At 50.1% G+C, this 14,637-nt stretch overlaps 1 protein-coding gene across 1 annotated transcript in view; it reads left to right on the plus strand.

Moving 5' to 3' along the window:
- Positions 1–7,243: 7,243 nt before the first annotated feature.
- TET2 (tet methylcytosine dioxygenase 2) overlaps positions 7,244–14,637 on the plus strand; it is a 75,024-nt gene continuing 67,630 nt past the window's right edge. Inside the window, exon 1 of the mRNA XM_075149672.1 lies at positions 7,244–7,335. Within this exon, the coding sequence (XP_075005773.1) occupies positions 7,306–7,335 (30 nt within the window). The 5' untranslated portion in view covers positions 7,244–7,305. The remainder of the gene's footprint in view (positions 7,336–14,637) is intronic.

A 14,637-nucleotide genomic window follows, 5' to 3' on the forward strand; every position in this document is an offset into this window, starting at 1 on the left:
GTGTGTCACCCGGTTTAGCTGTTTCATCAGCTCCTGCTGGTTTTCCCTCAGTGCTTTTCCCTTTGCAGGAATTTCTTAGTAGCCAGCTTTCATATCTGCTAGGAAATCACAGGCTGCACTGCAAAAAGTGGCACATCTCCTTGGCTTCTCCAAGTCAATGGCAAGACCTCTTCCCTCCTGCTTGTGAGATGAACTGTAGAAAATGACCAAATTCCTGATATCTGAAGTTGTACATTTAATCTATATATCAGAAAATATCTAACTAAAAGTGACCAGTGCTGATTCCCTGAGATTGTCACTAGTGACACCAGCAGACATCAAGCTCACCTGAGACAAAGCCACCTTTCCTCAGTGCCTAACTACAGACAGAGGGAGCCTGTCTTCAGACACCCGATTTGAAAATGTGGTTGCAGGACGTAAGTGTTCAGACACTCCTTCGTCTTCTACCCCAATTTTCCAAGGAAGCCGGAGTCAGTTTCCAAGGAGAAAAGATGCCGAGCACCTCTCAGGGACCAGCACCCATAGGAATTTAGCCCTCCATCTGTCCCCTTCAATTCATAGTCGACCAAAAGTCACGTTCAAGGACAGAGGACAGAGTGGTCCCTGAAAACAAACCACCATTCAAATTGGGACACTTTTCAGTAAAACTGAGGAGAAGGCAGAGCCTGGGAGCAACATTGTGTTGGCTGGAGCCAACGCTACTGATGTCCGTATCGGAAACAGAAGCACCGAAGCCTCCCGCACACATTCCTGCTTCGCATGGGCTCTGCTCGCGCAGCTACTGAGGGCTCATACGCAAGGGATCCTCTTCCATCACCACCACCGGCAAAGACCAGGGAGAGCACGTAGGAGACTCCGTGGCCTTGCCTGCCTGTCCGCTCGCTTAACACGGCTGCGGAGCCGCAGGGTGAGGGCTGCCAGCGAGCATGGTGATGCCAGGAGGGGCAGCAGACCCCATGGGCAGTACACAAGGATGCACGCCAGGATGCCGACCGCAAGGCTGTGGAGGGCTTTGAAGATGAGGGGAAAACCATACGTCAGTAGAGGAGGCAGGGAAAAATTTCAGTAAAGGGATTGGCAGCTGTAGGCTGCTAATTCTGCTCAGTCCACCCGAGCCCTTAGCTATTCACGCAGTAGTAAAATGCTCACAGCTCAGGGGTTATCAAAGGATTTTAATTCCTCCAACAATCAGAGAATCGATGGATACAGCTACCGAACGTCGCTCTAGCCCAGAAAGGCAGTGAGAGATGCACACTGTTACGTACAGAGTCCGACACCAGTGGGCTGGTGGCACTGGGCAGGAGCACTCCCAGTCTCATGTCATTGCTTTAATGATACCGTGGAGGGCTAATGGCGCAGCTCTGCACCAGCGTGGCTTTCCTCCCCAGAGCTGGATTGACGGTGATGGTGGGGTTTCGAGACTCCTGATGGCTGCATAATGTACTTGACAGAAACGCAGCACAGTTCACATGCTTTGCTATGTCAGGCATTCGCCTGTGGGAGAGCATTCAGCAATGGCAAGCAAGACTGATGGAGCAAGACTGGTCACCACCCCCTCTGCTCCCAGAGGCAGATATTTTGGGGAAGGGCTGCCACGCATTCTGCTCTTGTCCCCCTGCGTATGTCGGTCTGTGGTGCTGGGTTGATTCATTTGCTTTCTCAGCTCTGCTGCCCTCTCAAAGGCCCTGCAGTCTGGGAGTGGAGACGCCCAAGGGATGCTGGCAGGCTGGGGAATGGGATGAGCAGAGCAGGGACAGCTGACTTTGGTCCCGAATGTCACCAACTCGGTTGCGTCCAGGATCTATACATGCTGCTGGGAGCCCTTTCTTTGCAGGTCAGCTTTTGGCCTTTTTTTGGAAGGTTATTCCCAGAAGTCCCAGCCACTCCTCAGGAGAAACCAGAGACCAGGTCTCCATCCCTCAGCCCACACCTTCCCCTACAGGCCCGTGAGAGGAGTGTCTACTTCCCTTGCATGAAGGATTCAAGATTTTACTCCCACAACCATGGAAAAGCAAGCCTGGGGCCCCAAAAGGACAAGCTGTACCTTCAGACCTGCAGCGGGTCCTCCTGCTTCACCTCTCCTTAAGCCTCCCTTAACCCTGCTCCAGGGCCAGGGGCTTCCTCGCCCCGGGGCGTGCGTCCTGGCCATGGTCCTGGGGGCAGGCGCTGCCCAGCGGGTGCCTGAGGTGCTCAGATTCAGGTTTTCCAGCCACAAATGCCCAAGCAATCATGAGGCTACAGTCACCTTCAGAGCCATAAACGCCGAAGAGCAGCATAAAGACATCTATAGCCATCAGCAAAAAGCCAACGGCTGACAAGCTGAACCATCTGCAGCTCTTCTCCATCACCGAGAGACACGCGCCTCCCACCAGCAGGACGACGGCCCTAGGTGGATAAAACACCGCAGCTTCGACATTGTCCCAGCAGGCATCCCGGCCGTCAGGCACCTTGCTCCCCAAACTCCTCACTGAGCTACTGCAAACAGACCGGGCTCCCCCCGCGTTTCCTCTGCACCATCTCATCTGTGCAGTCCTGGAAAAGCCCCCTCCTGTCCAGGGAAGGAATGCGAAAAAATGACAAATAGTGACCTTTGATGAATTCAGGGAAAAAATAAAGCAGCGTCCTGTTGTGTTGGGGTCCAGCAGGGCCACCCCGCCACTGCCTGCTGGCATGGCTGCAGCCCCAGCATCAGTCCGATCCCTCAGCTGTGAGGCTGGGCTCTCGAGGGCACGGACAAGCAGATGTCTCAGGACCTGAAAAAGCCCTGCTGAAAGTATAAACCAAAGCCAAATGATGGCTCACTGAACTGGTCCCGTTGTCTTTCCCACCCCTTGTCCCTGCAGGGCTTCTGGTGGATGCTGCTGTGATCCGGGCGTGGCCCCATGAGAAATCAGTGCCCCTCGGTGGAAGACAGAGACACATGTCTACATGGAGAAAGGACATGGGAGATTTTCTGTAGGCCTGTCGTGTCGCAGCTGACAGTCCTCTGGACTCCTGGGGTTTGCTCGAGGAGGTGAAATGGGCTATCTAGCAAATTTGTTTCCCCTCACCTCACACAGCTGTTCACACTTTATCATGGGGGGAAGAACACATGGATAAAACAACACGAAGAGTTGCAGGCTCAGTAGAAACAATTTAATTACGGCTCTGAACTGGTTTTTGCACAGAAATTTTGAGTTGTATTTGGCCCAGCAAGCAGGTAGTTCACCTACGTGAAGCAGGTGGTTATATAAACCCCCTTATTCTTCAATGCGGGGTAAAGGGTGAAAAATTATTTGCACTGTATGTCTCTCTGAATGTTTAATTGCAGGGGTCTGGGGGGGGCAAGTACATTACATTTCTTCAGTAAGTCAGTCAGGTTTGCTTGTTGCAGTTTTAGAGTTAAGACGAAACTTTGGCTGCAGCTCGTCCCTTGGCCGCCCCAACATACTTGACGGGGAGCGCGCTTTCCCTCTAGCAGAGGGGTAAGGCCCAGGCTCTTTTAAACCATTGATCTAATTGCGTGCAATTACGCGTTGTACACACAAACGCTCTAACTGCCAAGTGACAGGATGCTTTTTACCTGACATTTTGCCCATGAAATGTTTGCCTCGCTGCAATGCCTGTTGGGGAAATAAGAAACACCACTCCAGCCACGACCCGCAGTGACTCCCCCAAGCGCCTGTCCTGCAGTCGCACCCTGTGACAATCGGGCCTCTGGGCTTTATTGCTATTAACTCTCTGCTCAGAGAGATCGAAGCAGATGATTATTCTGTTTCCAGCAGATCTTGAGAGGAGCAAAAGCTGTTCCTGACAAAGATAGCAGTGGACACACATAGTTTGGAGTGGTTTTTTTGGTAGGATTCCCAACTCCATGCTTTCAATCAGTTGAGATGTCTTTTTTTTTTTTTTGCTTTTCATTGCTTACAATGCAAAGACCGACTGAGAAGAAAAATGGTGTGGCTGGGACAGCCCTAGAAACAGCTCCAAAATACCGCTTGAGCTACGTGCATTTCAGTGCATTTCCAAGGAAGCTGCATATCCATTCTTTACAGCAGATACTTGTTTTGGAAAAAAGCATGCAACTTCAGGCTAGGAACAGCATGTTCAAGAGGTAAAAGGCTTTTTTCCCCCCAACTCTTTAAGGGTGAGAGGGTGTGGGGTTTTTTAAAGCACTCCTCGCTATGGTCAAGTTCAGGCATTTTTCCTCCCTGTTTGATAGGTAAAGATACGGCAAAGCAAAATGGGTCAACTTTTCTCATTCAATAAATACGTTGAAGCCAACAGAACTACTCCAAGGGAGAAATTAGATCCATGTCCCTCTCATTAGACTGCTAACGGATACCAAGGAACGCGCATTGTAGAGCAAGCTGCATTTGACAGAGGCATGCGTAACAGAAAGCCCTTGATTTGGAAGCCAAAAGATCCTGCGGTCTGTCAAAATGTGGCAGGACTATGGGAGGGCACCGGGTCAATTAGGAGGCTTGTAGGTCAAGATAGCTGAGCACAACGCAGCCGAGCAGGGGAGGCTCCGATACATGTGCCTTGTGCTCCGGGAGGGAAGACAGTACTGCTGGTTCAGCAGGACTGCTCCTGGGTTTATTGAGCCTGGTGATTACAACAGGCTGTCATTAGGGCAGTAAAGTTTTAAAAAAGAAAAAAAAGAGAGTGAAAGAAAAGAATAGCGAAGTGAACCACACCTATGGCAGGAAGCATTTCAAAAAGGCACGCTTCTCTCACATTCATACGTGCAGGTCAGATATGCATGAGTTGTCTCTTTCTTATCTTCAGCACAGGAGCACAGTAGGAAAAGAAAAGGAAAGAATCCCAGCTCAGTGTAAAACTCCTGCTTGTGGCTTTGGGGTTGTTTTGTTGTTTTTTTTTTCTTTCTTTTTGCATTTTACCCACCCAGTTAGCCAGGTTTGCAGCTGCTTGCTCGTGCAAAGGGAAGAGAGGGCTGTGGTCCCGCTGAAACCAGGAGCCGGCGCGGCAGGGTCCTGCCAAAACCAGCCACCTGCTCTTTCCAGCCACAAAGGGCGCATGGGCACGGGAGGGATCTGAGCCATGCAAAGGAGCATCATCTCACCCAGTGCAATGCAAATACCGGAGAAAAGCACCGACAGAGAGAGGCCTGGCCGAACCCTGTCGATGCTGTGCCCTGGTTAGGCAGAACAAGACGGTGCAGAGGACGGAGGTGCCTCTGCGGGGGCTCTAAGAATGGCTCAGGGAGGAGAACAGCACTTTGCACGTGCTAAGAGGTCGAGTGTGCTCGTTCCTGGTAGTGTCAGCTGGATGTGCCACACCAGGGGAAAAAGCAACCTTAGGCTTTAAGAAATACGCAGACTTAAAAGAGTTTGAAATACTGATTAAAGCCTTCTGGAAATCAAGCAAGTGCTGTGAAAGCACAAAAAATCTGGCAAAATTGAGACAGACCTTGACCGTTCTTTGCGTCATTTACTCTTCCAAAAAGAGACAGAGTCTATTTGCACAGGTTTAGGCTGCACGAGGCGCTGCTGAAGTCAGTTCCGCGGAAGAAAACACGAAGACATTTGTCTAGAAAACCCATGCATTTTCCTGAGGGATAGGACTAGCCAGGCCAGCGCCTCTCCGAGGGCTGGAGAGAGCGAGCTGCCCAGCATGGGTACAGGAGTGACACTCTGCTGCCAGCGCAGAGCTATTTTATCTCCACTCTGTTTCTGAAATGTTTCACAGAAATTAAAGCAAAACCAAAAGCCAGAGAACAGCCTGTGATGTGAAAAACAAATTACTCAGCGATGACCTGAACTTCCTAGAAATCATTGATCTGCATCGAGTGCACCGGATTTGGCATCTTGCTTTCTCACCAGCCTGCCTTCCCCGGGCAGGGGACAGCTGAGGATTCGGCTTCTCCCGGGCACCACCGATGAGCAAGCACCTGCTTGGGAGAGGCTCTGGCCGCGAAGCTAATGCTCTCCTAAAATCCCCCCTAGCCCCGCAACGCCTCCCGGGCAGGCCGGAGGAATTTGCGCGGTGGGGACGGCACCGTGGAGAGGAGGCCACCGGGACACCCCGGCGCCCAGGACTCCGGGGTGGTGTTTCGGCGGTGTGAAACCCCACAGAGGCGGTTTTGCATACTCTTACTTCTGCTCCCCGCAGCCGCCCCGCTGGGAAGGCTCCAGCTCCTCCGGCGAAGGAGGGCGGCGAGCAGTGCGGGAGCGGGGCGGGGTACGGAGGGGACGGCAGCGCAACCTGTCACCCGCCGGCGAGGGCTGGCAGGCCGGGGAGGCACCAAACCCCGCTCCCGGGGCCGCGGGGCTGAGACCGGCAGTCAGACCTCCTTCTGGCGCTCCAGCTGTGGCGGGCACGGCGAAACCGTTTCTCCGGCGGAGAGCAATAAAACCGGAGTTCGGGAGCGGTGCAGTTAGCCCCGCTCGCTAGGGACGCGGGAGGAGCCACGCACCCGAGCCGGGGCTGCGGGTTTGCAGGCAGGTGGAAGCGGGCGCTCGCCGGCCCGGTGTCCCCTTGGCCCCGCGCTGAGCAATCCCCGCCCGCAGCCGCGGCGCGGCACGCGGGCCCGGGTGTCTGCGGGCACGCGACCCACTTTTGGGGAAACCTGGGGAGATTTTGGCGTTGATTTTTTTCTTTTCTTTTTTCTCGGCTTTTCCTTTACGTTGCCAGCCGGCTACCCAGCGGCATAACCGGTCCCCCGAAGCCCCCAGCGGCCCGAGGAAGAAGCCGCGGCCCCCGCAGCCGCCCGGCCCGCGGGGACGGCAGCCGGGCTCCCGCGGCCGTGGGAAAGAGCCGCCGACCCCCGGGGAGGGGGGGGATGCGGGAAGGGGGGTGCCCCGGGTGGCGGGGGCTGCCGCTGGCGGGCGGCACCCAGCACCCCGCCGTGCCCCACGGACCCACCAGCTCCCGCGCAGCGCGGGGCGCAAAACGGTGCGCAGCGAGAGGCGAAAGCAGAAAAAGCGGGGGGGGAGGAGGGGAGAAGGGGGTAAAAACCCCCCAAAAGGCCAAAAAGCGGCAGTAGCCGGAAAAAAACCCCCCGGCGGGGCCGCGGCCCCGCGGTCGGTGACGGGCACGGGGGCGGGGGCGCCCCGCACCCGCTGCACGGGGGCGCACGGCGCCGCGCCGCGCGGAGCAGGGGTGCCGCGGGGTGTGGGGGTGTGTGTGTGGGGGGGTATGTGCTGCGCGCGCGGGGCGGTGCGGCGCGCGGGGCGGGCGTCGACGTCAGGGCGCCGCGTGCATATTGATGCGGGGGCCCGGCCGCTTTCGTCAAGGAGCAGAAGGAAGCAAGATGGCGGCCCTGTAGGAGCGGGGAGCGCGGCGCCCGGCTGTGCGTGCTGGATGTCGGCAAGGCTGAGGGACGCGGCAGAGGTCAGAGCGGGACCCCCGCGCCGGCCGCCTTCCCCCCGGCCCCCCGGGGGTGTCGCGGGGCCGCGCCGCGCCGCTGGGTGTTGGCGGGGGGTGGGCGCCGCCGCGGCTCCCCCAACATGGCTGACTGACAGAGGCGGCGGGGGGCGCCGCGGGCCCCCGCCGCCCCCTCCCCATGGGGCCGGCCCCCAACTTTGGCTCGCCGCCCCTCCCCGCGCCTTTGTCTGCGCGGCGGCGGCGGCGGCGGCGGGGGGAACGGGGACGGCGGCGGGAGGCGCCCTGCCGCCTTTGAGCCCCCGCCGGCCGGCCGGCGGCTCCCCGCCGCGGGGCTGCCCCGCTCTCCCCTCCGGCGCGCCCCGGGCGGCGCTGCGCCCCGCGGGGACCGGCCCTCCCACCCCCACTCCCCGGCTTCCCGGGGCCGCCCCCGCGCAGAGCCCCGCGGAGCGCGGCCGGGGGGCTGGGGCGGCGGCGGGCCCCGGCTTTGTGCCTCTCTCCGGCCCCGGGCGGACACAAAGGCGGGCGCAGCCCCGGGGAAAGGGGGAGAGAGGGGGAGCTTGCGGAGTTTGGGGAGGGGAAACGAAACCCGGTCCTGGGGGGCGAGGGAGAAGTGCCTGCGGATGGCGGGGGGGGGCTCGTTGCGAGGCCTTCCTTTTTCCGTGCAATCTACACGCGCGTTTTGTCCGCGTTGCTAAATCCTGCCGTCGGGGCCACTTGCACAATGTGGCCACGGGAAGAAAAAAAAAATTACTTTCTCGTGCATGTTCCCCTAAAATAACGCTTTCGGCGAGGTCAGACTTGTTCCCCGCCAGATGACAGACAAGAGCAACAACCTTACCACATTTGTAAGTCGGACGCGCGGCACCGTATGCTCGCATCGTGGCATTTATTGGCGTTAAATCACCCCCTTAGACACTGGCAGTCATTTTCGTGCCCTTAGTTAAAAGGAGGCTTTTCGGCTCGTGGTTTAAATCTTGGAAATTTAGCAGACCCTCTTCTGCTAAGTAATTTTCCTTTTCAGAGAGTGAGGTGAATGGAGAAGTGATGTGGTCTAGCGTGCTTCCATCGAAATGTTGCAACCAAAGATCTCATCACAAGATTTGTTTTCCATGATGAGTGGCATGCAAATGTGCAGGCTTTGAGCAGTGATCGGCAGCTCTGAATATCAGTTCAGCATAATTTTTTTCTTTTTTTTTTCTTTTTTTTTTCTTTTTGAATGTGAAGTTTGTGAGTTTCAGAGATGAGGAGATACTGTCCCTAGTGAAAGCAGGTCAGTGGGTGTTGTTTGTCGCCTAATGAGGCCATTCTATTTGCATGTTAATGGTAGGTTGACTTACTGCAGCAGGGGGTGAGTGTAGTAACATGTATATTCACTTGTGTATCTGCATGTGTATTCCACTACGGCACTTTCTCTGGAGGTTGTAAAGTGCAAAACAGGACGTGGTTGCCGAAGGTATTCAACAGGGAGATGTTAATGGTCGAAAGTCATGTATAAACTCGAGTTAGAGGGGGATCTGACTGAATAAAAGGTGGCAAAAACAACACTGTGGTACATGCAATGTCCTTTTAAGAGATGCCCTCGGCACGGCAGCCTGACCGTAGATTATAAATCATTCCTTCTCTTATCTTTTGGGAGTTAGACAAATTTCCTTAAGTGGTGTGTGATGAACGTATTTGTTCCTTTTACCAGTAGCCACGGAAAATGAGCATGTTTCTTTGAGCCCTTAGGGCTGCTTGCCCCTCAACTACCATTTCTTTCCCAAAACTTCTTTCCTTCTTGGTGGGTTTTCCCTTTTCCTGGTCACCTCACAGTTAATTTCTTGCACCCCTCCAAATAAAGGTAAGCCTCTGCAGTTTCTATATAGATTATCATTTGTATATCATCGCTAAAGGTCCATGACTAACAATGGTCAGGTAACAGTTTTTAATAGACTGTCATACAGAAACAGTACTTCTTTCAGCTCTTTCTTTCTCAAACACATGGCCCTTTGGTTGGTGCTGTCCTTTGACACTTCAGTTCTCTGTTGCTAAATATCTTAATTTTTTCAAAAGACTCAAATAAAACTGGATATAAACACTGATACTATTTTGCTGCATCCGTGTTAGGACAGTTTTGTATATTTCTTTTCCTGCTGCCAAATTATATTCTATTATATTTAAGTCCATTGTGTCTTGAAAACATTATTAAACCTAGCAAGTCAAGAACTCTTGGTCTGCCAGATCTCCTGCTGTTAACACTTTGAAAGAATGTACACATCTTGGGTTTTATCCTGCAGAAAAACAACAATTTGGAACCACTGTAAATAAATCACTGTTGGGCAATATTTTGTCTCTCTTCCTCAGTGTCACGGAAAGCGTAGTGTGAACCCTGCCAGTGAAGTCAGAAAACATTTAACCCTAGCAACCAGGGTGTAGGGAGAGGGGGGGAAAAAAAGGGAGGATAAAGACGTGAAAAATAACAGTGCTTAGGTGGTGGGACTAAACTGCTGCTTACATGAAATGAAGAACTCAAAAGTCATCTTTCAGTGGAAATAGTTGTTTCATTTTGGGAAGCGACATCAAAAAACTTTGTGAATGCATCCAGGGAACCTCAGAAAGTGGTTTTGTGTTGCCCATTTCAGAACTAATTATTAACAAATCTTCAAAAGAAGAAAAGATTGAATGGGAGACTGAGGCTCCCGAATTTGCTGAACTATCACTGTTCATAGTAAGGCTTTTAACGAGGACTTTGGCATTGTGCTGATTCCTGGCTTTTAGCCAGGGAAACTGGTATTGTTTTGATATAGTGCGCATGGTCCTAGACTTTGGCATGTCAACATTGTTTAAAGAACAAGAAACGTGTGCCCGTTGAGGAGTTATTATGACGGACAGATTTCCAAGGTCTCTTGTTGGCACCAAATGCTGCATTGGGTAACAGAAATAGGAGGTTGTGAACGTTTTGGTTTCTGTGTGCAGAATCCAGAGACCCTGTAGTTGCTGCTGGAACAGTGATACAGCTGCCAGAGTTGGAAGGGACTGTTCCCTCTTGCTCCGAGTGCTTCAGATGCTGCTGGGACTCCATCTCCCATACGGTTCCTTTAAATACTAGCAGCAGCCAGACAGTCTTAAAGGAAAACAAACAAACAAACAAACAAACAAACAAAAAACCACCAAACCACACTGTCACCTCATGTTTTGGGACAAATCTGCTGCTCAGGTGTTGAAAAACGTAAAGTTTGGGTTGGACTAATGTTACTGACCCTGTTTGGGATTACAGGGTATGCTTCACTTCTAAGTTACTTGCATGGGCAATAGAGAGGCTTTCTCAGAGTACACTTAAGCAGTGACTTTAAATCCCTTGCTCCATTGCATTCCAAGTGGAAGATGTGTCTCGTGTTTCTCCAAGAGCCAAATAAGGTCCTTTTTTGAAAACTGTCCATTTTTCAAGGTGGAATTTCAGATGAGCTGTCAAATTTGGCTTGTCACAGCGAGTGACCCTTCTACCTCTCTCACTTGACTGCCACACAGTAGCTCTAAGCGTGGTAACAGCATCTGTAAGCCAGCTTCACAATTGGAGCCTGAAAGTGGTAGAACAAGGTTGCCAAGTTTCAAGTAGAGTTGGTGGTTATCTTGGAAACTGTGCTGGAGAACACAACCACAAATGATTTTGCCAAATAATATACAGTATTTATTTAGTCCAGCTCTCTGCTGTTAAGGCAGCAGCCAGCAGCAGTGAGTGTTGTGACATCATTTTGAAAGGCAATGTTCTGGTTCTGAAATGGAGTGGGATGTACTATGATTCATTATTTAAAAAAAAAAAAAAAAAAAGCTGTAGTCTGAACAGAGATAAAGCATATGACTGCATCATGGCTGAAAGCCAAAAAGGGAATTATATGAATCAATCACACTTGTAGCATTATTCCGATCCCATACTCCATAAGGCAGTGAGTACCTTCTTACTCATTTAATGATATTCTGCCTGAAAAATATCCTTTTGAACACTGAACAAGTAACTAGTAACAAGTTGTCATAGTTCCAGTTGTTACACTTTCAGATCGTCACTGCTTGCATATTCAATTTGCATAGCTCGTCCCAATATTCTAGATAATAAAATGTTACAAATGGAAAGTACCATGAGTAATCATCTTCTCAGTCACCCATTGAAAAGAAATCACCTCTGCCCTCTGTTAGGGTAGACAAGTCTCTTGGGGGGGAGGAGGGGGAAGGGGGAGGGAATCACCCATTTTCCCACGGAATTGCTCAGTGGGTGGAGACAGAGGTGGTGGGGTTATGGAATAAAATTCTGAACCTCCACCATCAGCTGGCCTAATCCCAAGGACAGCTGATGACTGACCCAAAAACGTTTGGATTAAAATGCTGGGAATGTGCCTCGCATTATGTAGTCTGGAGTAACAGAAGGAAGGTAGAGAAAAACAAGGTTTGAGAAATAGGAAGAACAGCAAACTGATTTCACCCACGTATCTCACACTGTTCTTGAAATGAAGAAAAAAAAAATGCCCTGCCTTATCAGAAAGAGTGTTCTACCAGTTGTTCATAGAAAACGATTTTAAATCTGGGGACAATTTAAAGAAAGTTGCTATGCTTTGAGAAACACTTTAACAATTAAAAGCCATAAAGATTTAGGTTCCTGTCTACCTTTTCAAGCAGGCTTGTTCATCTCTGTCAAACACCTTCCAGAAAGCTGAATCATCTTAGCAACCTGAACAAAATTCAGGCTGTCCTTCAAAAACAAAGTTTTCTGTGGAGGTGTGGATTCCAGGTTGGAGTGTTGTTGCCTTGTAGCGTACATATGGCAAAAAACCCCAGGAGGATTATTCTTACAAATAAATAAAGGCTTGCAGTATTGAGGCTTCAGTTTGACCTAATTCTTGGTGTGTGTGGTTTTTTCCTCTTCTTAAAAAAAAAAAAAAAAAAAAAAAAGGCAGCATTTCTATTGCAGTGTGCAAAGGAATAGGCTTGTTCTATGCTTCAGTTCAGCAAGAAAGGAAAATTCAGCATTTTAATCCTAATCAAGTACAGCGTATCTTTTAAAACAGTTTCAAAGAAGTAGCAAAGAAGTGAGCAGGTGAGTGGTTAGATAGCTAAGATAACCAGGAATAGCCAAATAACCAACTACCCCTGGAAGTGACTTCCACGGGTACAGGGCAGTAGCCTCGGCTCTTTCTAATTAATTACTATGATGCAATTTAGACAACATGAAATATCTTCATGTGTTTTACAGCATTACCTCTAATCTCAAATATATTCCACATGGGTTCCCAGCATATGAATATTGGTTTCACCAGGTGTATGCATGGGGGAGGAGAAGTTTCCAGGTTTAAGCTGAATTTTTCACAGACGTATAAAGAGGATAATGACTTCTGCATTCTTTACTCTACATGAGCTACCCTATCCTTAAACTTACATTTCAATGACTAAAATTTAAACAACTTCCCTGCGTAATCTCCTTTCTAATAATGCATAAACAGTCCAAGCTTTGTCTTCCAATGTCCTGGCGTGAGCTGCTTTAAGTCACATCGTGTTGGAAAAGGATTTGGCTCCATTGCAGTAATATCCCGGCTTACCAAGTGGGTAGATGTTTAGGTCAGGATGATGACTCTCCATGTGGTTGCACGCACGTGGTTAGAGTGTTTACAAACAGTGTCCCAGCATCCTCGGCAGCTGCCTTGACGCAGCCAGCGAGGACAGAGTTCTAGGAACGTCCCTGGTCCTCATGGGCGGCGGCGGAGGGGGAAAGAAATAAAAAATGCAAAGTTCGAGAAAACATATTGTAGTTTGGGTTTTGGCTGAGCTTTCTGCATCTGCATTGCATTCTAGAGCGTTGGTTCCTTTGTCAGATGCTGCTGTTTTTCCTCCCACTCGAGCGCAGTCTGGGCTGCATCGATGCCTTTGCCTGGAACGGACTGACCCCAAGTATGAGATGGGGATTAAGGGAATTGTTGCAAAGGTTTCAAATTATTTCCCTGCTCCCCTCCCCTTTTAAAAAATTTATAAGGAATTCAATCCCTGAAAGCTTTCATGACAAAACAGCTCTTTGCAATACAAGAATCCCACTGTAAATGGTTATATATTTTTTTCCTTAATTAGGCATGACTCACTGCCTGTTAGAATACTAGAACAATTCCCTTTTTAAGGAACAAAAAAGAAATAATGAATCTTACTAACTTTATAAGTAAAATCAAATAGCTGAAAGTCTTTATTACTTAATGAGACATGTTGACACAAAGAGGCGTTGCTGTTACGAAAGCTAATATCACTGCAAGGCAAGTTTTGGATCTCCATTAGATGTAAGAAGCTTGGTGGAAACTTCTGCATTTACTCAACCAAACGAACAATGCCACCAATCTGTTGGTTTTTTTTTAAAAAAAAGGGGGGGGTGGGGGAGAAGTGGTGGTAATTATTGGGGTTGTCTTGCCAAGATGGTTTCAGGAAGCACAGATGAAAATATATTGTAGCTGGCAGAAGCACCCAACTGACAATGTGTTTCATGCCCTCCCCTGTGCACCTAAACCAAAGCTTTCAGGCAGCTTCTGGTCTCTGGAGACATTTGAAGCCTACGCCGTGTGTGCACTGTGGGACCTTATTAGCAGAGGTTCTGCTCCTGATCCAGAAACATTATTTTCCAGTCCCATGCACATTTTTTAGACTTTCTCATGCAGTTTTGCAGCAAGCGTTTGGGATGGTGTGCAAAGCACATCGCTTGCTTTACAAAACGAATCCTAAGAACTGATTTTTCCTCGTAGGGAGGAAGCAGTTGGTACAAGTGTCTCTTCCATATTCTGAATTTGTCTAGATGAGTCATGGTATTCACCATCATACAACAGAGTACGAAGGCCAGTCCGCAGATCTTGTTATACATGACTTCTGCTATTAGTTGTATGTGGACATTAGTTGCCTCTATTTTATATTAATGTTGATTACAATCACTGTATTTTTGTTATTACTCCAGTGGTTTCTTTCTGTCTTCTCATTTGCGAGACACAATTATTTGGGTCACATCCAGAACCTGCTTCTATTTCACTAAGCTCTTCAGCTCCTTTCGTTTTCTTTTCTGACTTCTTTTTGACCCACAGTTCCCATTACTCTTGCAGCAGCTGGGTAGCTGAAGGTAGCAAGCAAGAATGAAGATTATATGAGAGAATATGTGACAAAGGCGTTTCTGAGTTTGCACTATTTGTTCCTTCTCTTGCCACTTTCAGTGCTGTTAGAGAGATCAAAGGGTAAACGTTAACCCAGGGCCTGACGCTGACAGGAGAGTTTTGCCCTCAACTTCAGTGTCCTTTAATAACTTTTCATATTTGTCCCTTA

Source organism: Calonectris borealis, chromosome 4 (genome assembly GCF_964195595.1).
Source record: "Calonectris borealis chromosome 4, bCalBor7.hap1.2, whole genome shotgun sequence".
Lineage (NCBI taxonomy): Eukaryota > Metazoa > Chordata > Aves > Procellariiformes > Procellariidae > Calonectris > Calonectris borealis.